This window comes from Leptosomus discolor, chromosome 8 (assembly GCF_034619465.1).
Source record: "Leptosomus discolor isolate bLepDis1 chromosome 8, bLepDis1.hap2, whole genome shotgun sequence".
NCBI classification, from domain to species: Eukaryota; Metazoa; Chordata; class Aves; order Leptosomiformes; family Leptosomidae; genus Leptosomus; species Leptosomus discolor.
Genome location: NC_141398.1, coordinates 14,977,319 through 15,001,526, shown reverse-complemented (window position 1 = coordinate 15,001,526; position 24,208 = coordinate 14,977,319). Strand labels below are relative to the sequence as shown.

The 24,208-nt window shown below is 41.6% G+C and overlaps 1 protein-coding gene across 1 annotated transcript; it reads left to right on the top strand.

Moving 5' to 3' along the window:
- The first annotated feature begins 320 nt into the window (after positions 1-320).
- MED10 (mediator complex subunit 10) lies at positions 321-3,668 on the top strand. The gene is made up of 4 exons (XM_086469099.1): positions 321-450; positions 737-820; positions 2,002-2,104; positions 3,274-3,668. Exons 1-4 carry the CDS (start codon positions 323-325, stop codon positions 3,367-3,369), a joined length of 411 nt encoding a protein of 136 aa, XP_086325225.1. The 5' UTR covers positions 321-322; the 3' UTR covers positions 3,370-3,668.
- The last annotated feature ends 20,540 nt before the right edge of the window (positions 3,669-24,208 follow it).

Here is a 24,208-nt window from a genome sequence, read left to right as displayed (position 1 = left end):
GGAAAACGAGGCGTAATTAAAATAAAACCACCAGAAACGGGCAAATGGCCCTCCAGCTCAAAGCGGGCAGGCCAAAACCCTCCTATTCTTGCGGAGCATGCGCAGACGACGAATTCGCGCTGCCCTCCCGCGTCGCGCCGACCGCGCTCCCGCCGCAGCCGCGGCGGGAGCGCGGTCGGCGCGACGCGGGAGGGCGTGGCTTGTGGCGAGGGGGGGGGCGTGGCTCAGGGTGTCGGCCCAGCCACTCCGCCTCCTTCCTTCCGCGCATGCGCGCGTGGCCGGAAGCGAAGCGGGGGTGGAGGGCGGGCGTAGGGCGGGGAAGATGGCGATGGCGGAGAAGTTCGACTCGCTGGAGGAGCACTTGGAGAAGTTCGTGGAGAATATCCGGCAGCTCGGCATTATCGTCAGCGACTTCCAGCCCAGCAGTCAGGCTGGTCTCAACCAGAAATTGTGAGGGGCTCGCCGCTCCGCCATCTTCCTTCGGTACCGGGATAGGTCGCGGGGCCTTGGCCGCCTCCCCGCACCTTCCTTCCCCCCCCCCCCGCCAGCCTCAGGGTACCGGAGGCCCTGGCCGGGGTCTCTGTCACCCTTCGGCGTTAGCGAAACGGGGGAGGGGCGGCAGGGCATTTCGCCGCCGTTCCCTCGCTGGGTTTCGTGTCGCTGGCCCCGCCGCCGGGCTTAGGGTTCGAGCAATGCGCCGCTTTTTGGCTAAAAACCACCCGTTTTCTTCTTGCAGGAATTTCATGGTGACGGGCTTGCAGGATATCGACAAATGCCGGCAGCAGCTTCACGATATCAGCGTGCCCTTGGAAGTTTTTGAGTAAGTGACTTTGTTTCTGGGAGGGGAGGTGCTGTGGTCGGTGTGATTTGAGGTAGCGTGGCTTTGCAGCGTTGATCTGTTCCCTGAGGACGGCTTGTTTCTTAAACTCCATCTTCTGAATGCCTCACGAGAATGCGAGCAGGCAGAAGGAGGTAAGAAGTACCTTCAGCCTGTGAGAAGGCAGGAGGGTAAGAGGAGTGATAAATTCTACACCTGCTTTCACATCTTTTTTTGGTTTTAATTTTTATTGAATTTACATACGTAGGCAATAATGCAGATTCTGCTGATTTAGTAAGTGAGTTTCATTTTGGAAATATGCTTCTACACTTCTACATCAGGATTTAAAGTTGCAGGTGAAAATAAATTAGGCCAGTACTTAGGTGTTTAGTTTCAATAGTGGCAATCTTCTTGTTGGCAGAGAATTAGAAAGCAAAATCATGAATTTAGAGGGAGAGCTATGGAAGACAGCTTGTACAATATAGCTGACAACTTAATTTACTGGTGTTTCTTGTAAGTCCAAATGTCGCTGGTTTGCTGTATTCTAATGTATTACTGACTATACAGGACTCTCTTAGTTTGGGCTTTCACTCTGTAAATCTGTGATGACAATCTTAAAATGTTCTGTATTCTTTATTCAGTGATGGAATTTCCTTTGTCAGGCACTTATATTGCAAAGCGAAAATACACTTTAGGTGTATTTGCTGATACAGGTGTGTTAATTTTTACTCTTTACTATGGTGTGTACGCTTCCTCCTCATCCTCGAATTGCTGGCTGACATATTCCAACATGCTCATTGCTCACCTTGTACTAAATAAGCTACTTTATGGTTAGTCCCCTTTTAATTGCTTGGGAAAGGACCATCTTTTTTCATTCATGTGTACTTATTAGCCTGTGAGGAGCTGAGTAGCTGTATTTTTTGTCTGCTTGTAATACCTTTCTCAAAGCTCCAGGCTTTCTGGAAACAAAGATTGAACGCGGTGTACCAGGACAGCTGTTTGCTGGACATGGCCTAATCCTCCTTGAGCTGTCTTTCGAAAGTGGCTGAGTTAAACTGTGTTTTTTAAAATGCACATTTCAGATAATAGTGGTAACAAAAAGCCAGCAAGGTGAATACTTCTGTAGCTTGGAGAACATCCTCGTGGGTATGCGAGCATTTAGATGGGATCTTTTCTGTTTTCAGATACATAGATCAAGGCCGCAATCCTCAGCTTTACACTAAAGAGTGTCTGGAGCGAGCTTTGGCTAAAAATGAGCAAGTAAAAGGAAAAATTGACACAATGAAGGTAAACTAGAAATGATGAACGTACTAATGTAATAATATATTTGGTAGGTTTTTACTTTTCTGTAAATATTTGGGGGGGTTTTCACTTGTGCAGTTATGGAATTCCCTTATTAGGTGATTTGTGGTAGGAATTGCTCTGTGTACCTGTGCATTAATTGGTGCTAACATAGCCTCCTCTGGGAAGGAAACTTGTAATTCTTCTGCCAGTTGGAGATGCAGATGTCACTATGATTTTATTTTCGTCAAAGTTGTTTGTAGCATTACAGATCTTTTTGTTTTGTTTCACTTTGAATGCTAGTGAGTGCCTCACACTGTTACAGATCTGTAACTGCCATGTGTGTTAACTTAGAAATAAGTGAAACAGAAGGGGTATTTTTCCAGCCTTGAATGGATCTTAGAGTATTAAAATGTCAAACGTGCTATGTTAGCATCTTTATACAGTTACTTAAAATGTATGGCAGTGTTCTTATGAACTTGCACTTTTACCTAATATGAACCTAAGCCTTCTGCTGTACTGTAACTGCTGGAATTACTGCTCAAAAACACAGTCAGAAAAGGAAGTTTAGTGAGATTTGAGAAAGGGCTGTTTCTGTTTCAGAACACTCTTTGGCTGAACTTAAAGTGAGTGTGGAGGGTGGCAATTTGTACTGCAGAACATAGGCATATCTCCATATGGTCTGAGCTTCTCTTTCTTTTGATGTGCTCTGTGCTCATAAAAGTTGTAGGAAGAATTACGTATTTCTAAGCCAGGTGTGAGCTCCTTTTTGGAGGTGGAGGGGATTCTGTATCAAATCAAGAGGACGTGTCTATTGCCGGCGTCGTGTAATGAGGTCAGACAGATGCTGATGCACCAGAGTTTACCAGAGAGGTCCAACTACTTGGTGTTTCTTAGGTGAAAATGCTAGTTAGTTTATAGGAAATTAAAAGCATTGTAGTTTGCCCGGTGCTTTTCCAACGGATTTCACTTAAGCATTTTCTGTGAATTTTGTAAACATAACTTTCTGGCTTTGTGTGTGTGGTTTTGAGGGGTTTTTTGGGTACCATTCTCTTAGGTTACTGAAGTGTAGAACTGTGGTGTATACAAACATTTCTGCTCGTCAGATAACATTGCTTGATGAAATCTAAATGAATTGTGCAGGTGAAGTTTGTACGTTTTTTGTTTCTTTCCAGAAATTTAAAAGTCTGTTAATTCAAGAACTGACAAAAGTGTTTCCAGAAGACATGGCAAAGTACAAAGCTATTCGAGGAGAAGATCCTCCCCCTTAAGCTGGCCTTTGATAGCTCTAAAAGTGTCAATTCCATACACTGACATCGCTCTGTAAAAACATTGGTTGGAGAGGGGGGAAGTCCAAGCTGTCGTAACAACTGTACTGCAAGTGGCAGTGATGGACTGTAAAGGAGCTCGATGCTTGGCGGTTCTGAAGCTACTGAATCTTTCTGAAGACTCTTACTCAAAGGTTGCAGCTGGAACTTCCCATGGTGATCTGTTCTCCTTTCCTGAAAGGTTTTGGGGATGTAATTGGCTACAGGTTATCTATACAAAGCATTTCCCACAGAGTACGTTCCCGGAGTAGAAAATCATGGGGTTTTTTTTGTCTTCTGAAAAGTGTGCTCCAGGGTTGTGGGCTCATCTGTTTTTAAGAGAAATGTATTTATCGCACCTGATCATTTTTCATTTGTAAACTGCCTTTTTTTGTATTACAGTACAAACTTGACTGCTTTCCTCTTGCCAAATTCTACTGAACAGGAGCCTGTCAAGGGCTGCAGTTCTTATGTGTCATAATGAGTTACAGCCCAGAAAACCTTCAGATACTCTTGTTTTGTTCTGTGAGCTGCAGTGCAGTGGCTGAGGATATAGAAAGTGAGCGTGTTCAGGGCCTAGCTCCTCAACAATGTTAATATTTTGTATAGTATTTAATGTAAGCTTTTGTTTAATTCTGTTCATTTTTCTGTAAGCAGGTTGTTGAATAAAAATTTGAAAAATAAACAATTCTAATGTTGTTCTGCTGTATGCTACTCTTTGGAGAATGAACCGAAAGCTGTGAAAATTCGCAATTTCCTCAGTCTCAGTGTTAGAAATAAAATGTGTATCAAAACTTGGCTGTTAAAAGTTTATATTGGAAAATAATGTCAACTTGGTATTTTGTTTTTGTGGGGAACACTTCCCTTTTAGTACCCGAAGCAGGAGATTTTGGGGATCAGTGATTGTCACTTGAAGCGTTTCTGACCAGCTGCGAACTGCCCTGTGAAATCTCCCGCTGGTCATAGGCAAGGTCGTCCCATCGTAAACCAGCGCACTGGGTTCCCTGCCGGGGCAGGGGGTTGGGCACTGGAAACCAGCCTTGCTGTAAGGGCCGCAGAGCGATGGTCAAGTTTTCTTGTTGGGGAAGTGGAGTTTCCCTCGGAAGGGCGTTTTTCACAAGACATTGGCATAGTTGATCCTGTCTTAAAGCAGGGGGAGAAACAAGATGACTTCTTGAGGTTTGTTCCAGCCCTTTTTTCACCATAGGATTTTGCCATTCAGGGAAAAAAAATCCATATGGATTAGCGTAAAGTATTTCTTGGGAGATAGCAGTGACGGAGAGCGAGGGCAGCGAACTGGAATTGTAAGGCAGGAGACTTGATGGACACGAGGAGTAATTTCTTCCCACTGAGACTGGCTTAGCACTAGAACAGGTTCTCGGAGTGGCTGCAGAATTGCTGTCCTGAGAGATTCAGTTTGAAGTTTGTGCAGAATCGGGTTTGCATTGAACCAAAGGTTGAAGCCTCTGGAGGGGATTCCGTCCGTGTCATGTGCTCTCGCTACTCAGTTCTAAGCCCACTGCATTTAGTGGGCATCTCGGTCCCTGCTTCCGGCTCCTCACGCTAACTATGCTTTCCCTCTTGGTAACTTTAGAGATGTTGATGTTTTTACATAAAAGCAAGGTTTTCAACTGGGAGAGACCCTATCTTTTTGATTCTTTAATAAAAATATCAAATACTAAGTTTTAGATTCTGCTTCCTCCTTTGATTCAATTCCTTTGCTGTGATGCCATTTAAAAACTTCTAGCTTATAATTTTTGGTTTAAACACCATGTTCTAAAATGTAGTCCTTATTTTCAAATGAGTTTGTACACATATGGTTACTTTGAATTTTGGGCTTCGTGTATGAATTTATAACGGTGTCACCCAGTGTTCAGCTGGTGCTGTGAAAATAGTGTCCCGAGGATTTGCATCGTAGGTACTTGTGGAGCTTGGTGTCACCTACGTGTCTATCAGTTTATATGCTGACTGGCTCTGTGTGATCAGATCAGAGCTAATGAGCTTAATGTGGTATGGGTTTTTTTTGTAATGTGCCCTTTCCATATCTGTTCCACGCTATGCATTCTGTAGAAACTGATAATGGATGAGTAGAGCTTATAATGTATGGATTTACTCCTACTGCTGATAGGAGAAGGTGGCACGAGGAGGAGAGGGATACTTGTATAGATTCTCTGGAAAGGGGGTTTGTTACTTGAATATAAAAACACTGAACAGAACTAAAAATTTAGCTTTCTGAATATTAAATATTTTTGTGCTGCAAATTCCTCTCCTTAACAGAAAACCCTCAAGTTCTGTGTGTTGTTTCAATGCATCACAGCTGCCCTCTGCCTGCTATGCAGCTGACTCATTTCTCCACAACCCCCCTACTTTCCACCTCTGAAGAGCACCAGCAGGTAGGGCGAGATGAGGTATTTTTGGCAGAGGGTGGTGAAAGAGAATCTGTGAATTTTCCATGCTTTGGTGGGCTTAGTGTGGGAAGCCCTGGGAATTAGTTGAGTTGTCCTGTAAGCATCCTCACTGTCTCAGATCCAGCCTTCATGTCACTCTACAGGAGGAATACCACGTGGTTTCGCATCAGGCAGTCTCCTGTACCTCGCTGAAAAGGCTGTTCATTTTGCTACTGTCACAACCCCATCATCCTTCTCGAAACGCTGTACCAAGGACTCTGACTAAATCCGTGCATTTGATTTGTTTGTGAAGCAACGTTCAGTTTTGTCCATGTTCTTCTGATACTGGCACCACGTTATGGATTTGATTGCACCGGCTATGTGACACTCCAGCAAGGTCTCGTGCGTTCTCTCTTCTTGCTGCTGTTAATGCTGTTACTCCAATGTTATTAAAGGAGTTGAGTAAGTTGATTTTTGCAGAATGAACAGGAGTGGCAGAGGTTTCTAACAAATAACAACTCCCACACTTCTGAAACCAAAATCACAGTAGCCTCTAGGGTCTATTTTATAAAAATGCAAGAAGATTTTTATTTTTAAGTGTTATCCCAATCAACAACAATTCTTCTACTCTGAATTCCAGTACTTAACAATTAATTTATAGTATAAAGGGTTATTTTCCTCAGGCTATGAATTTCCTTCTGCATCTCACTTTTCTCCTTAATCCCATAAGAGTTACCATAAAATACTTATTAATACCAAAAATACCCATTACCCCATCGTATGTAATGGGCATTAATGAAGAATGTTTTGCCAAAACAATATAAAATATTCTCTTCTTTCCACCTTTTGTGATGAATGAATGGACCTTCTCAAAAAATGATTTTGTCCCTTTCGGCCAGTGCATCGTTTTTAACTGCTTTTAGCTGTAGAAGTGTATCTGCTTCTGCCTTCTCCGTGGGTTATAAGACCTACCTCCACAAGATCCTCTTCTGTGACGGAGGGTGGGCTGGGCTCCTGCAAGCATGTGGGTATGCTCTGTGCAGCACAAAGTCACGGCCTCTCCAGAATGACACCCAGATCTGACAGGCTGGCTCTGGGGCAGGTCAGCCCCGGCCGGCTCGTCTTTGATGGCCTCGGTCAGCCCTAATCTTTGGTGGACAAAAAAGGCTTGTTTTTTCTCTCGCAGTTTCTGCAGCCGGGTTTATAAACTGAATTGTGCTTGTCAGCAGCCAGCCAAGCCCCCACTGGGGCTCCAGCAGCAGCCTCGGCCACAACCGAGCAATTGCAGCCCCCCCTAAAACAGCTCTAAAGTGATGAGTAAGTCCTCAGGGTGCTGGAGCAGGGTTCTGGTCATGGTGGTCCATGCAGGGAGTGACACAGTTGGAGGCTGTTGGTGAGAGCCAAGATACTGTAACTGCTGAACAGCTAATGCCTGCTGGGTAAGTCCTGAGTAGGCAGTGAAAATTAGCTGCAACTGGTTGATGAATCCTCCCCACCCGAGCCCCCATGACTGGTTTGGGGAGCTGGGGAGCTGGCATCACTCTGGATGCGGGAGATGTTAAGAAGGCTGGAGGCCTGCAGTCTGCCTCTGCATGCTGGCCATAGCTTCCCGCAGGATTTGGAGATCAGCCTGCAGCAGTGGGGGAGCTGTGGAGGGGGGCAAGCACCCTCACAGCCACAGCGCCCTAAAAAAGTGTGAAATGTGTGCTCCGTGAGTGTATAATTTGTCGTCGTTGTTGTTGGTTAAGAAAATAAGTACCCAACGCTGGTCACAGGGAAGATGAGTACCCCCATAACACTGACGTCCATGCTTGCTGATGGGAGGAAGGTCCCAGACTACTGGGCTCAGAGAGGGGTGGTTTACAGACAACACATGGACCATATACTTCCCCTGCATATCTCGGTGGTCATGGTAAACATGGTGACTGGGATAGTTAGTACAGGCAGAGTATTAGGGAATAATGTTCTTTATAGGTGGTATCATGGAATCCCAGCAGCGTGTGTTTTGTGGAGTGTCTGTCTGTGTGAGAAAGCTTTTTTTTTTGCTTTATAATAATAAAAATTAATAAAAAAAAAACAACCCAAACAGAATAAAACTTCTAAACTGTCAAATTTCATGTTCTGCTCAGCTCAGCTCCAGTTCTACATTTGTGACACTTTCTTATTCCATTATTTTATGCTTGCTTCACTTACTGTTTCTGGGCTAGCCGTGCAAAATATCACTATTACTGCAACTGCTCCAAAGAGTCTATACTTAGTGAGATATGGAAGAGAGGTAACTGTTATAATTTATGCATGTTTTAAGGAAGAAAAAATAGCCAGAATAAGTGCATTTGGAATTTTATTTAAAAATAACATCAAAATAACTATCAGCCAGGCAACAAAACATCTAAAATAATTAAAGGGCAACGCAAATTTATCTAAAAGGCAGGCATGAAAGCCTGTGAGCATCCAGAATTTCAAGTGTATCCTCAAATTTTAGTAAGCTTTTGAAAATAATAGGGAATATATAATTGCAGGTAATTGCTTATTTTTTTAAGCCACTATCCTTATTATATACACTGTGGAGTGAGTGAAGAGATATCAGATAATGCTGCTGGGCACACAGTTCTTTAAGATGGAGAGTGTGCTCCTATACTCCATTTAGGATAAACAGAGACAGTATAAAATTCTTTTGTTCAGGCTTCAAAAGAAACCGATCAAGAAGGTGCAAAGGATTTTGCTACAACCTGTTCATGTTCAGCATCCTCTCTGTCCCTTTTTCTACTGGAAGTAGAAGCAGTTGGGTGCCTGGCCTTCCCCCGTCCTTGAAACCTCTTTTTGGTTAAAACTCCCTATGGAGAATGCTTAACGTAAAGCTGTGAAGTCTAACAGGTAAAGACATCCCTGCTGTGGGGGTCACATGCTGCAGCTGATCAGCTGTTGTATATCTAACCCATAGCTCTTGCTAGGTGTTTTTCGTGCAGATCAAGGCACTGTTGCTGTTAGCCAGTTCTCAGACTAAGATGAAGCACCAGTGTGCCTGAAGCAATCTGTTACTCTCATACCATTCAGAAGAGTGTTTCTTGATGCAAAAAATCATTCTAGGCAGAGCAGTTTGGTTTTCATTGATTGACTATCTAATTCAGTTGGTTGATCAAGTACTGCTGAGCGGTGGTATTGGTTTGATGGTTTCCCTAGTATTTTATGTTGTGATTTTTTTATAAATTACTTTATTTGATGAATGCAGTTCCCAAGTGATTGAAAGTGCTTATTGTATGATTCCAATAAAGCTATCCCAGGTACTCTGTAATCTCATCTGTGACTCTCCTTTGATCATAGAAATAGAGATGATAAACCATGCAATCTATTTCTTTTTGCCCTGAGTGATCTTTGAGATTTTAACTAGGTCGGTTAGAAACTACTAACTGAACTTCCAGTTTACTGAAACCTCTCTAAATCAATCTATTTTAAAGGTAAATTATAGAAACAATGACTTTTTAAATGTGTAAGTGTTCCAAATACTGAGCTTAACAGCAAGTTAATAAAAGAGAAATATTGCTGCCAAGAATATTTCTGGATGCTCGTGTTTCAACGCAAGCGTTTTACTATGATTAATAGCTGTAGCGTTTCTGGGCAGTTGCCAGATGTCCTTCCAGCTCTGCAGAGCACAGAGTCAAGGTGACATGAGTATCTGCCCTGCTCCGAGAGCACTGTGCATGCAATTCCTTCCATATGCTTAAGATCCTTCTGTATAGTTTCTCAATTAAAATAATGGAGGAGCACATATTGCAAGATACTTCTGTAACAACTCTTTAAATGCTCTTAATTCAAATCAGGAATCTGTATTTTCTGTATTGTAACATATTTCATACTGAGAACTAGATTGTATTTAGTCTCAACAAGAAGTAATGCAGACAGTAAAAGAAACATCTTTCTGCACAGTATGAAAATTTTCAAAACAATTCTTTCTCTTTTCCTGAAAGAAAAGTCCCTTTATGTGCTAAGAAATAGCACATAATATTCCCATTCCTAAAGATCTGACTTGAATCTAATTTACTTGGTATTTGTAATTTGGTCATTATATTAAACAAACGTCTTCAAATATTCCTCAAAGGCAGACGAAGCTAGTTTTATATATAATCTGGGAGAAGGTGATTCGAAATTATCATGCTGCATTATTTAACAAGTTACTTTGTGGGAATCTGGGCCGTGTTTATATTACTTCTGCTGCAAAAATAGCATTTACTCTCCATGTTAATTGTTGACATTCATAAACTTTTATTTGGAATGTTGCTAAGGATTCAAAATGCCTGTGATTATATAGATGTATCTAGAGGGATGTATAGATACGTATCAAGCCACTTCTGCCCTGTCATGGGAATTTTAAGTCCTTGTCAGTAAACAAAAAGAAGCTTATAACTGTCTATCACTGAAATCACTGGTAGGTGCCATTTTTGTGGGGAAAATGTTTTACCCGTAGGCACCTTAGAAACACACTGCTGAAATAAGAGATTATAATTTAAATATATAAGGAATTCCATCTTGAAGCTTAGTATTTGTTTAAAAGTATAATTACTTTTTAAATATTAGACGATTATTATTTTATTACATTTGACCAATACTACTTTGAAAGATTCTATGTTCAAAGCCCAAGTTTCAACAGATAAAAATGGCTTTGAATAGATCTCTTATCAAACATGAGGTGTTACTTGGTCTAAGCCTATTTAATATAGCTTCTGGTCATCACATATTAAGTTACAATACTCGAATGAATAATTGGATAGGCACTCAATAAAACAAAAGATGGATTCAGTGATACAATGAATCTTATTTAAGAGAAGTGTGTTAAAAATCGACAGAATTTCTACTTTCAGAGCTCTTCTTTCAAATTTAGAAACTTGAAAAACTTTCAAATGAAGAAATGTTTTTAGCGTACAACGAGCATAAATGATGTGACGGCTTTTTATTGCTTTTTACTCAGCCTGGGAATTTCTTCTCTTGTGCAACACATTGCAGAAGACACATAGCTTCATAGATATACTTTCTCCTTGGACAGAAATTCTGCTTTTGTGTAAATGAACTTCCCGAGGTTGTAATGTGTACATGTAAGCGCTGTCATCTCTCAAGGTTGATAGTCATGGTTGCAGAGCGTTAAGAGTGAAGACAAATCTAATTGCTGCTCAGCAGTGATGCTCTATTTTGATCAAGTGGAGAGGACAGAACCACTATGATTGCATGCCGGAACGCCTTGAGCTTATGGTGAAAGCAAGCGATTAGTAAATAAATTTCTTTCTCTCATTTATGTGGCTCCAAATTTTACAAATCAAAGCTTTACAAAGCTTATAATGGAAATATCGCTGTTGCTGTTACCTTTATTATTATTTAAGGAACACAAACAACCTGAAGAAACACAACAGAGGTGTGAAGAGAGGATTCCCAGGCAGAGAAAATTGTGACTCCGAACAATGTAGCAGTACATGGGTGACTGTGTATGCTCCCCTCGCTTCCACTCATTTAGCATGCAGGGACTTCCTCAACCTGATGTGTATTATCTTTGAGTTTTATAAGTCTCAATGGATTTTTTTCCCTCCATGAGTGTGATTGGCTGTATTTTGAACCCCTTTAAACTTTAACATCTACAAAATCTCATGGCGAGAAGTTCCACAGCTTGTATTTGCGCTATGTGAAGTGTCTGCTTCCATTTGTTTTCCAGTAATTTCTTAGTTCCACACATTTGCCATCCACTAATTTCTTAGTTCGCATACTAGAAGACATAGGGAGCCGGCATCTCCTATCTCTCCTCTTCACGTCACCTGTTACATAGATTACTATAGGTTACATAGGTTACATAGGTTACTATAATATGCCCCTCCCAACCATCTCTTTTCCAGGCTGAAGGCTACTTTGTTTAGCTGCTTCTCATCCAGAAGCTGTTTTGTACTTCAGATCATACTTGCCACTCTTCTCTGAACTGTTTCCAGTTTTCATTCCTGTCTTTCTAAAACCTGAGATTCTTTAAGATTTTTTAACAAGGGATCTTGTGGAAGGCCATCATGGAATCCAAACAGAGTTCATCCATGCATCACTGGCATCCAAAAGCTCACATACACCTTTGGAGAACTCCAACAGCCTTACCTGTATGTATGTAAAGCCTTCCCTGTACCAAAAGCTGTGTTAGCTTTTCTCTAATACTTATTTTCCCTAAGACATAATCTTGCTTTTGTTATTCCTGGATGGTTGAAAAGTTCTTCTTTATAATTTTGTGATTAAAAATACAGTTGGGCAAGTTAGATTCCAGTCCGACAAAGATTCCTGCACTCACTTTATTTATTCAGAACCATGCCATTTAAGGAAAAGACAACATACACAGCTTTTAAACAAATATTTGCATAAAATATATGCTAGTTCATTGTTCATTTATAAAATCCTCCAATATTTTTTCAGAGAGTGAAATTAACTTTTGTCAACATCGACAGAATGTTTTAAAATCTGTTTTGTACATGATGGCAATGGATAACAAGGAGCGTTTTCTTCTTTTTGCTGCATTGAGTACGTGTGCTTTTAAGAGTAAATATTAAACTGAGAGGTATAAAGACATCCTCCTTTGCCAAGGGATCCTCCAGCATAAAATCACATTGCTTTGTCTAAGTCCTCTTGCCACTCATATAAAATTAAGCTTAGTTTGAAAACAGCTCAATAGTTTTAATATTGTATCTTGTTAACTCATCCCTGTAAACCACCTGGGAACTAGATCAAATGCATTTTGAAAAGGACAGAAAAAGGAATGTCTATCTCACAGCTTTGGCATTTCCTTTTCTTATCTATACTGCACTCTGGGGCTGTTCGAGGAAACACAGACACATTTAAACAAATATGTAAAAGTTCAAACTGGCATGGCCTGCGGTTGTACAAACAATCATTTGAATAACCTCAGATGCATGTTAGCAGTTATATGTAAATACAAATAAAAATAGTATTAAAACATACAGGTATGCAGTCATCCAACTGCACCCAACCAGGAATCTTTCCGATTCTGATGAATTAACCGCCATACTGTACTCTACATACAATACTGTAATGAAATTTTCTCATGTAAGAACCTGGGAGCCTTTTTGGGGGGCTATAATTCTGTATTTTATAATAATTTATGTTTTTATAAATGAATATATATATTTTGTGCAGTAGTATTGCACATTCATCAGAAAGCTCTGGTCATGTTGTAGCTCCAGCAGCTGTAACAGCTGCTTTCTTTACTCAGTGCTTTAGTCATTTCATACAGATTAAAGCTACAGCACAAGAGTGCTATTAAAACCTGAAGTGAATTATAACATAACAATTTTGCTCGTCTGTTTTCTGCAAGTGATCTGGTACACTGAAGAGCTAGAAAACTGCAGAACACTTTTGATACAATTTTGTGCAGATATCAGTAGAATAAGAGGGGGCTGAAGACAATCCTAACAATCAAATACATGGTTAATCGGATAGGTGTTCCCTTCAAAGAAGGCATCCTCAAGATTCATCAATAATTACAAATTGCTGCAAATTACTGGAGCTGATTTATCTTCTGGGCATAGCAAAAGAAAAAACTATTGCACAGGCAGCAGCATTTTGGGAGAGGTGGTATTAATTTGAAGGACAGGCAAAAAGGTTACTCAGGTCCGTTTTTATAGTAGTTGTCTTTGCAACAGTTCTGAGGCAGCACTGGAAAGGGTGGGATGAAAGATTTAGATTTGCCTGAAGAACTGACAATATCCTCCCATTCTTCCATTGGTCTGAATTGACTGTGTGGTAGAATAAAAATCTTGTTTAATTTTGCAGCCTTTTGATAACTGTAGAGCCCAGGGACCTGAGTGCAGGCATTGATTTACTGCCTGTTTCTCGTTTAGGCACACTGACCAGCGAATTGCTTGCTGGTTTTGAAGGACCAATGTGTCTTAAAGGAAGATGCTGCCCCACTGCGCCGGAGAGAATATCCAGATTGATTGGATTTTTTTACAGTTGTAGATCTTATGCAACACCAGCGTTTAGTATTATTGTAAATAAGATAAAAAATTACAAAACCAGAGTGACTACAAACATTAAAGCAAAATAATTAGAAATAATATAAGCTTTAAAAAAATGCTTACATATAGGGCCAGAAGACAGTAGATCATCTTACCAGCCTTACTACATTCCTGCAAAATTCTTGATATTGGAGGCCATAAAGGATCACTCAGGCGGTCTTAGACTAAGTTATAAAACCTGAGCTAGGTTAGAACATTTCACTAAAAATCAGGCAAAGTCCAAAAGCAGGTGTCAGACAGAGTGGTTCTGATGTAACTTGGAAACTAAACCTTATGACTCCCAAATTTGTGAGCAAGCTATATCAGTGATGTACCTGATCTGAGCTACCAAAGCAATGATTCACCGTGGCCAGTGTTTTCTTTCTGTGAGCGACTGAGCCACATTGCTAAAGGAAGGCAGCAACCAAGCCAAAACCGTAAGAGACTAAGTCTTGTTAGTGGCATGCTGGGAACAGCCCGTGAGGGACAGAAGTCCATCCTGACATCCTTGTCAACATCCCGGGTAAACACTGTCAGTGCAAAATGTGCCACTTGCAGATACGCACGTGCAAAGCCGAGGTGCTGTGTGCAGGTGTGTCAGGCTGCGTGTTAACTGAGGGGCCCTGCAGTGCTCGGAAGGTCCCCTCTGCAGGTACGTGTTCCCCCAACACCCCTACCCTGTACCAGGAAGAGGCCCTGGTGCGGCCTGAATCTACCATACATACAGCCTGAACAATTTTTAAGAGTAAAAGTCTCATTAGTGCTCATTTATGTGAAGCAGCATTTCAAAACTGAACCCTACTGCATGAATTAACTACCAGCCCCTTGTCATCCAGAAAATAACAGGAGTGAGGGTGGAGCATCTCCCCGTGAGCAGCACAAACACTAATTTTTACAATATTCCTGTGGCAAGTGTGGTTTAAGTTGCAGAATTTTAAAGTGAATCAGAAATATATTGGAGGAAAGGTAGGAACCAGGATCCAGCTGCCTCCATACCTGTTCCTCAGGTAGACTAGAAATGCTTTACCTGTACAGCACAGATAATCAAAAAACATGTCAGCCTTAAACTGAAAGAGCGCTGAACTGATCAAGATGACAAAATATTTTGAAGCAGTATTAGCTTGTAGAGCTGCTCGAATCCATTTCATTCAGACTGTGATAAAATTAATTTTAATGTGTTTAACAAGTGTCAAAAGAATTCTGAGGGTAGAAGTCCACTGATACAAATCACTCACCAGACCCAGAGCGAACAGTTTTACAGTCTGGCTCATAAAAACAACTTTTGTCTATTTAGCACGATGACCCAGGAACCAATTTTCTAGAGCCATTTCAGTTGATACCATGAAAATTACGAGTTTTGTTCAAGAAAGGGTAAACACCGGAAGAACCTTTGTGCATTTGCTTCACTTTCTGCTGCGCAGCTTTGACTGCAGCTTTCCAAGCATCATATCTCATTTACAAGGTGACCCAGAACACAAACCCTTTTAATTAGCCTGAAAACCCAACCTGCTTTATATACATGCCTGTCAGCCCCCTTGCCTTCTGCTGCCCTTCGTTGCTATGGCAGCGCTCTCCCAACAAAGGAGGATATCTTGCAGAAGGAGGAAAGCATAGCCAAGATGCTCAGAGCTTTTGCATGTGGCCAGATAAATATTCATGATGCAACTGTGTGCTTAAAAGCTGCTCTTTGAGTAAGTTCTAGGGCTATTATTCACCCTCAGAAAACACCCAAAAGAAACTTTTCTATATTAAAAAATACACAAATCCCCAGGTAGATCGCAAATCTTATATCACCTTCCTTCCCCAAATAGCAGTGGGGAGCGCCAAGTGAGAAGATTGTTGTACAAAGAAAAACGAATCAGGTGCTTGAGCAGCGTAAATCGATCTGTTGAGATCTGTAAAACCTCTCCAGTTTTCGCTAGTTGACAATCATCCTTTGGCCCATTGTATTGATGCTACAATCAAAAGCAGAACCATTTTACATGTTGAGAAGTTGTGTAATGGTCTCTGTATTACTATTAAGTATGTGGTACCGATTTATTGTATGACACAAATCACAAAAGGACACAAATAGACACATCTGAAAGGATATTAAGCTGTTGATCTTCTTTTAAATAATTTCTCCTCTTATCCTGTGTGGCTTTCTATATGACATCTTTCTTCATGTCACTAAATTATCATCTCGTTTATCTTGAGGTGGTAGAACAACCTTCAAAATGTCTGAACACATCATGTAATCTGTTCCAGTGCTGCAAGCTGGTAACTGTAAATGATTTTAATATGTCATCATTAAAAAAAAAAAAAAGTCCTCTGGGATGGTTTCAACAGCATTTTTTTAAATGGTTAACATCTATGCTGACCAGAACTTATTTTAGCTCATAAATCTCATAAGCATCAAACAAGATGCTGTGCCTTCAGCAGAACACTGATTACTATAATGCGTCTTTCTGTCATATACTGACAGAGAGGCAGGTACAAAAAAAGGAGGACTGGAGTGGTAGAGATCAGCTTCAGGTTTAGTGACAGTAAAACACCTCAAGGAAAGGCAATCAACTGAGGAAAGAAGGCTGCTTTTATCTGGGTATCCAAATTTGGATTAAACATTTTGTATTTCTTAACCAGTGCATGAAAATGTTAGTGGCAGGCTGCTGTAAAGCAAAAAAGTGAGAAGTACTATATCACTACAAAGAAAATTTTGGTTTCCTCTAAACACTACAGGGTAGACTGTAATTCATTCTTTAAATGACAAAATTTACTTAATCTTGAAATGAAGATCTATTATATCGTTGCTTAGCAACTCAGACAGTACTAACATCCTTGGCCAGGTGGTATTGAATTCCTTTTCTGAATTTCTGACAGTATCTTTCCATTCATTTAAAGCTCTATAATAGCTTCCCTGCCTCTTATTCTTTAAATCCAAGAACGTCACCTTCCATTTCTCTGCACAAGAGATGGCTTTGATTTAGGGGAAGTGATTCCATGGAATTGAAAGCTGTAATGTATTTGATATATCTCTATGTCCCTATAGTCACTTAGAGCCATTATGGCAAAATGCAGCTGAATTCTGTTTTCATTAAGTCATTTGGTTGATTTTCATTGAGTTTTTTACCTGGCTTTGTCCTGAACCAGACACATTGCTGATGTGAATGGGATAGGGAAAGGGGACTTCATATGGTACAGGAGTAAACTTCCCTTTCTTGATGTGTTCCAGTAAGACATGAAGCCACTTGGAATGAGCCTGGTGGAGGACCACTGAAATGGTCATGAGGCTGGGGCTGGCCAGAGGGACGGATCTGGCTTATCCTGGAGAAGAAAAGGCTAAGAAGGAATCTAACTGCTGTCTTAGAGTAACTAAAACTGGGCTTATAGAGAAGGTTGTACACCAGACTGTTCGGATATGCACAGTGGAATGACAAGAGGAAACTTTTGCAGCAACAAGGTGCAACAAGTGAAATACCAGTGACCTGTAAGGAAGCAACTTTTCATGGTGAGAGCAGTCAAGCACTTAAACAGGTTGCCCAAACAGATAGTGAATTTCCTGCCTTGACCATTCTTAAGACTCACTTGGCTGACCTCCAAAAGTCCTTTCCAACAGAGTTTTCTGGGGTTCCATTTAAGGGACACATTATTTGTATTTTTCTGTGACTTCTGCACAGGCACGTGCTATGTGTTACATTCCCCACTGAAATGTAGGGAGATGACTAGGATAACAGAACAGACCATGAGAAAATACTGGACGTAATGAGGAATTGCTGAACGTAACAAATAGCAGAGTGAGCAGCTGACAAACACTACAGTGTAACACCATGAGGAATGGCTGAGTTTCACAGTTTGTTATGGGGAACTATGTGAGAGAAGGACAAGATCCACAGGTAACTGAAGGGGAATATTTGTGACCTTTTGAGAAGTACAGTCTTGGAAGGAAAACAGTGTCCAGGTTACCATATCAATAATATCATGTAAGGCTGAGATGTTATAGGTAATAGTATCAGAAATACCAAATGTGGTTATGTATGTAGCAAAACTGGGACCAGTGGGGAAAAAGTAATTAGAGTGCGTTGTTTATTTGGGAGTAGGCAATGGTGGAAAAAGAGAGGATCAAGATGGGTGGGGGCAATTATAAGCATGTGAAAATGGAGAGAAGTGGGTATAAAATAGGACAGTCATGTGTAAGGAAGCTGCTGGTTGACACGGTTGTCTGATCAAGTCCTGCATCAACTGCAGTCTCTTTTATCTTCTTAGCAAATCCTATCCTTAACTGTTCTTTCCTGTGTAATCTCACTCTCTAGCCTGTGCTTGTGTGGAGAGGTCTAAGTTTCAGCAACTGGAGAAGGGGCTGTGGGTCATAAGGGCCCCTAGTGCCAACAACTGGACAGCACGGTGTGCAGACGTTGCTTAGCTAATTTCAGCCCTGCATGTGTGTGTGCTCACGCATGCATGTACGTGTAATTCACTTCAGGCTGGACTAGCTGGCAGAAGACCCATGTCTGGAAAGACTTAATGCCTGAGCCGATGACTGGGTAAGGGGCCCCTGGCCCAAACGTGGGTATCAGCCAGGCTTAGAGCCTGTGCTAAGGTCTGCAGGACTCATGAATGTGCTGTGCTTGTGAGCCCAGAGAGAGTGAAGGTGCATGTAGGTTTGCACTGGTGAACTTCAGGCCTGATAAACTGGAGAGGAGGACCCGGCTACCTGTACTTACGTTTGTGTGAGCGCTGCTGCGTTCAGGCAGGTGCCCGTCAAGGTGCCGTTTGGTCTATGTCAGTCTGTGGGGCTGGCCCTGTCAGTGCTGTGCACACTGCCTGTGTGCGTGTACCTCTGTGTCTGGAGCACATGGGCAGTCTCGCTGCTGGCCAGACCTGCAAACAGAAGGTCATCAGCCACAGCCATTATACTGGGACAGCAGAAGCTTCCTGGGCTTTGTCAGGGAGGGGAATCTCCTGTGTCCTAGAGGCTACCGGATTCCTCAGCTCCTTTAACAGTCCCTATTTTGGGTCATGTAATACCCACAAATTAAGGTAAAAATGAGGCTGGTGTTCAGGGCTGTGGCTATGAGAACGACATGTCTTCCACCTCTGATGGAGCCCATCTCCCTGATGCAAGTTTTTGGCTCGGCTGTCTCATCCAGCACGAGGGAGTCCCAGGTTTTGGAGGGAAGCCCAGTCTGGCATGGGAAACACGAGTCACTAGCTCTGTGGCAAGGAAAATGAGATTAGGGCTGGGGCCTATGAGCTGCAAGTGTGAAGCTGAAGACTTGGCAGTCCTGCTTCTGGGAAGAGCTGTTACTGATACCTGGTAGTTACAATACTCACTCCTTAGCCCCTCCTCATTCAAGATTGGACAGGATCAGGCTGAATAACTACAGTTTCAGCAGGAACAGAACTTTCAAGGGCTGGAGATAAAGTGTTTTGCACTGTTAGCTAACGTGACTCTTTTAACCTTGACATTTTCTGATCCAGACATTATAGTACATGTTACTAGCAAACAACAGAAAAACAGCAAGAGGGCTAAGGGAGAGAAGTATGAAGCATTAAGTTGTTTGCTTATTCTTTTCTAAATTGCTTAGCTACCATGGAGATAAGCATAGCACAGATACCAAGAGGAACTACTGTTATTCCCACACATGTCATTCTATAGCACTGTGTACACTTAGTAAGCTTTAAAAATAAAATATTTTAAGAGAGATTGAATTTAGGAATTCTGAACCTCGGATCTGCAAACTGTATTGCCTTTCATGAGAAAAAGAAAACTTCAAAAAGCACAACACTTGAGTCCAAGGGCTGTCTCTCCATATTTGAGGTTTTGAAATGAAGCTTGGAGAACAGAATTCTTGTCTGCATGTTGCTATAAAATTTATCTTATTCTGTGGGGTTTGTTCTGTGTTCTATTTTCTCCTATTTCAGTAAGGCTTAGGCAGCTGAGCAAAAAGGGGAGGTAGTGGCAAATTAATAACACTTTATTTGATATATGGTTCTTCTTTCCATAGGGAACTCTTCCAGAAGAAGGATATCCACACTTGACATCTCTAGTCTGGTTCCACAGCTGGGAAGAGTATATCTGCATGTACAGACTGCTGTTCTTTTCTGAATTAGTGCCTCCAGAAGGCTTAATAGGAACGTACTTCTTTTAGAGACTGGACTTGGCAAGAAAACCACAGACCCCTTGTTCCCTACATGCACTCTGTTCCCTGCAGATAAGAGTGCAGAAATCCCAGCACCTTGAGAGCCTCTCCAGCTCATAACAAATGTTGAGAAGAGACACGTGCTTTAAGCCTTGGTCTCAAAGTCTGTCACAGATTCACCCTGGTTGGAGAAAAACATCTAACCTGCCATCAAGAGTCATAATTTTGAATCGCTTCTGCCCAGTTTTGCTTGGGAAATACAAAACTACCTCTGGGGTGCATAGGACCTACTCTGGCTTTTCTTGTCTTCTTGAGAAAATCTGAACACCCTGCCAATACTATACTATACTATCAGGATACCAGCTACTCTGGAGCAGGGGAAGTTTATGGCCCCTTCTGATTGCAGTGGTCCACTTCACACTGAAGAGGAATCTGATGAACCGGTGAACCGAACACTCATCAGTTGAGTGACAAACTGAGTCTGGCCAGTGTTGTGGCTAAAGCACTCTGCTCTGATAAAGGACATGCAAGGATTTGTAACAGAAATATACAGATTGAGATGATGGCATGAACAGAAATGGATTTATGTGAAAGCACTGCAAGAAACACTAGAGCACAGGTTGGAAGAATGGCAGGCATCAACAGCCAATGACATATGTGACAGCAATAAATTCGGTAGCAACTAAGGAAGGTGCTGCTTGCACAAAGACAACAGCACAATTGATTCATCAGCAGAAGACCTGCACTCTGACAGCAGGAGAATGGCAGAACAGTTATAGCACATGGGTTGTGCCTTTCCTCATCCTGATATTCCAACAGAAAGTCAGACTGCAGACACAAGACTCCCAAAATGAGGAAATAAAAGAAAATGGGCAGCCACCTTGCCTAACATCTTTTGGAGGCTATAGTAAGCAAGCTCCTCAGGCAAAAGATAGTGCTTCAATAACTGGTGACTCCCGAAGGGTACAAAATAACTGCCCCAAAGCAGCTAATTGTCGCCAGCAAAGAGATTCAGAAGACATAGTGAGGACTCAATATCTGGCACCTCTCATCTTCCATGTCATGCACAAGAGACCTGTCCCAAACTACTAATACACGCATGTATTGATATTCATATGAGTCAAACTGAGGAAAGAATGATTGGACAGGTGGAGAGTAAGTTCTGTTTAAAATAAATATCACCTTCCTTTCTCATAAGGTCTTGCATTGATTTTCATTTCCTTAATTTGAAATGGTTCCAGTCTTTGTTTTGTGAACATATCACTGTCATATCAAGTATTCAGCAGCTTCTAGGCAAGTGCTTTGAAAATTAATCTATAGTTCCTGTAAATTTCTGACTTAATAACCAATAATTATTCCATAAAAGGTAGTACAGGTTGAGATGCTGAGGTCTTTTCATTCCAGAACACCTTGTATCAAGACTGTCCCACCATTTTTTTTAGGGGAGGTAAGTTCTGGCAGGTGAATATAATTTAAGAGAAAGCTTCTTCCCTTGTGGAATCCTCTTGCTTTCTGGTGCCTGCCTAATACTGTTGGTAGCAAGGAGCACAATTTCTTCCTCAAGCTGTGTTACCTTGAATTCCAGGAGCAGAATTGTTCAAAATTTTCCTTCTCTAAACCAGTGAGAAGGGATAAATAAGCATCCTGTGCAGGGCCTTTCAAGGAGAGATGGTAGAGCTAAGAGGATTTAGAGCCCCTTGTGTGACGTTTCATTCAAGATATTGTTTATGTGCAAAGAGGAAGTACACCTTGTATGTACAGACCAAGAAGTTATTGCTAGTAAAGCTGAAATCTTAACAGTCTAATTCAGGAATTATCATTAGTCTAGATCTAATTATTACAGAAAAAAGAATAAAAATGCAAGTAGAATACTTATGCACAGGTAAAAGGCCATAGTAATAGCAGTGATACAGTTTCAATTGTAATGCACACACATTTTAGTTTCTGACTTTTTCCTGGTTTTATCCTCGCCCTTCCACTGCTCTTTTGGGTCTGAAGGTCAGTGGTGTCTTGCTGGTGTTGGCAGGGTGGGAATATTACAGCAAGTGGACAACATGTGGAGTCCTTTACCAGGAGAAATATGATGTTCAGGCTGACAGATTTTTCCCTTCCTTTCTTATTCCTTCTTTCTTCTTTCTCCTATCCTTTCACTTATTTTTTTCTTTTTATACACACATATTTTTATGTGTGTATAATATATATAATACTGTATATACATATGTTGTATGTTTGCTAACGTGCCTGTATACCTTTCTCTTTCTTCCTTAGTCTGCAGCTCCAGGTTACGTAGCACCATACATAGTAAATTTGGCTTTCTGTATGTTATATACTATTTATTTGCTCTTCTTCCTAAACCTAACCCCAGTTTTGCCCAACTCCAGGTCTGCAGTTTAACTGACCATTACTGTACTGTTTATAGCATGGGGTCTCCAGTGCCAACCATGTGCCCCATCTCTTCTCATCCCATACCTGTAATCCTCTATGCCACATCTTGTGTCTCCACATTTAAGCCTCCGCTGTCACTGCAGACCTGTATTTCTCTACTCAACATCATCATATTAGAGTTGAAAAAGTCTCAATCTACCTGGAACAACTGCTTGTTACTGCCACCTATAGCAAACTGTGGTGGTATCAGACAAAGATAAACAAAACAAATCAGATATAGGTATCTGGGCAGTTAGAAAAATTGCTGCCACATCCAAACCAAGCAAAACAAAGCTGCAGGCAGGTCAGAAGACATTAAGACAGAGCAGACATGACAAGCTTCAGTCCTGAGCCCTGGCAAACTCAATACAAAGTTTATGGCAAATTTCTAGCAGCAACTATACCATATTACAGGGCTACAGTTACACTGGCATCATGTCCAAGGAAAAAAGTGATTAGGCAAAAGCAACACAATGGCATTACCTGAAGTCCCAGCATGGTTATGACAACTTCATGCATGTGGCCTCTTGATGGCAGGAGGATGGCCTTGTGCCCCAAAGGGCAAGAGGTGCCACCGAGCAGCAAGAACAAGGAGAGGTGGCCCAGGAGCTGAGAATGACACAGCACAGGCAAGGACAGTGCCCTCTTTGATCAGGACACAGATCTGCAGCATCCAGCTGCAGCTCTGGGGCCCCCAACATGAGAAAGGCATGGACCTGTTGGAGTGAGTCCAGAGGAGGGCCACAAAAATTATTAGAGGACTGGAACACCTCTCCTATGAGGACAGGCTGAGAGAGGTGAGGTTGTTGGAGAAGAGAAGGCTCTGGGGAGACTTTATTACAGCCTTACAGAACCTGATGGTGGCCTATAGGAAAGCTGGAGAGGGACTTTTTACAAGGGCATGTACTGAGTGATAGGACAAGGGGTAATGGTTTCAAACTGAGAGAGCAAAGATTTAGATTAGATATTAGGAAGAAGTTCTTCACTACAAGGGTGGTGAGACACTGGGACAGGTTGCCCAGAGAAGCTGTGGCTGCCCCCTTCCTGGAAGTGTCCAAGGCCAGGTTGGATGGGGCTTTGAGCAACCTGGTCTAGTGGAAGGCATCTCTGCATAGCACGCTTCAAATCTGGTTGCTCTTGCAACTGTACTTTTCCATTAAAATCAGTTTGTGATGTTCAGGGATTATTTTTATTGTTTCCTTGCTTCTAATTTAGTTGCCATAAACTAACTGCATAGTACGTTCTCCACAATGAAATATTTGTGGAGTATTGTATTCATTTTATGTGTTATACATGCATTTATGGGCTTTTCACACATTTATGTTCTTCACTAAATGAGTAAAACAGGAAGATCTTAATTTCAATCCCAGGATGTGGGGCTGGCTGTGAATAAGTCTTGCAAGAAAATCTTTTGAATCTGGATAAACATGGGAGAAACTTACAGCAAGTACATTTGTTCTTGAAATTTTCTGGCTTGTTACACAAGTCTTATCTTCCCATTTTGTAATGTCACATAAAAAAAAAAAAAAGAGCTGCATAGCTTATACAGAGCGTTTTATTATTTTTAAAACCACAAGACCAGATTTATGGACCTTAGACATAATTAATGCTTGATAGTGAAAACAAAGTGTACAACCCCCCAAAGAGTTCTCTCCCCACTAGGGCATGTGCATTTTTTTATTGAGGAAACAGGGCTGGTGCAGTCAGGCCCCATGCGCAGCAGCCACATCCAGTTCTGTTACTGGCTGCACACTGGCAACCTACAGATGCAGTGGCCAGCACTGTAATTAACGTTTTTACAAGAGACCTCACACAACAAACAATGTTTACAGTGCATTAGGTTCTGTGA

Excerpts from the sequence above, each read along its gene's own strand:
- MED10 (XM_086469099.1), top strand. The coding sequence starts at position 323 with ATGGCGATGGCGGAGAAGTTCGACTCGCTGGAGGAGCACTTGGAGAAG. Across the intron at positions 451-736 it reads GCTGGTCTCAACCAGAAATT|GAATTTCATGGTGACGGGCT; the intron begins GTGAGGGGCTCG and ends TTCTTCTTGCAG. Across the intron at positions 821-2,001 it reads GTGCCCTTGGAAGTTTTTGA|ATACATAGATCAAGGCCGCA; the intron begins GTAAGTGACTTT and ends TTCTGTTTTCAG.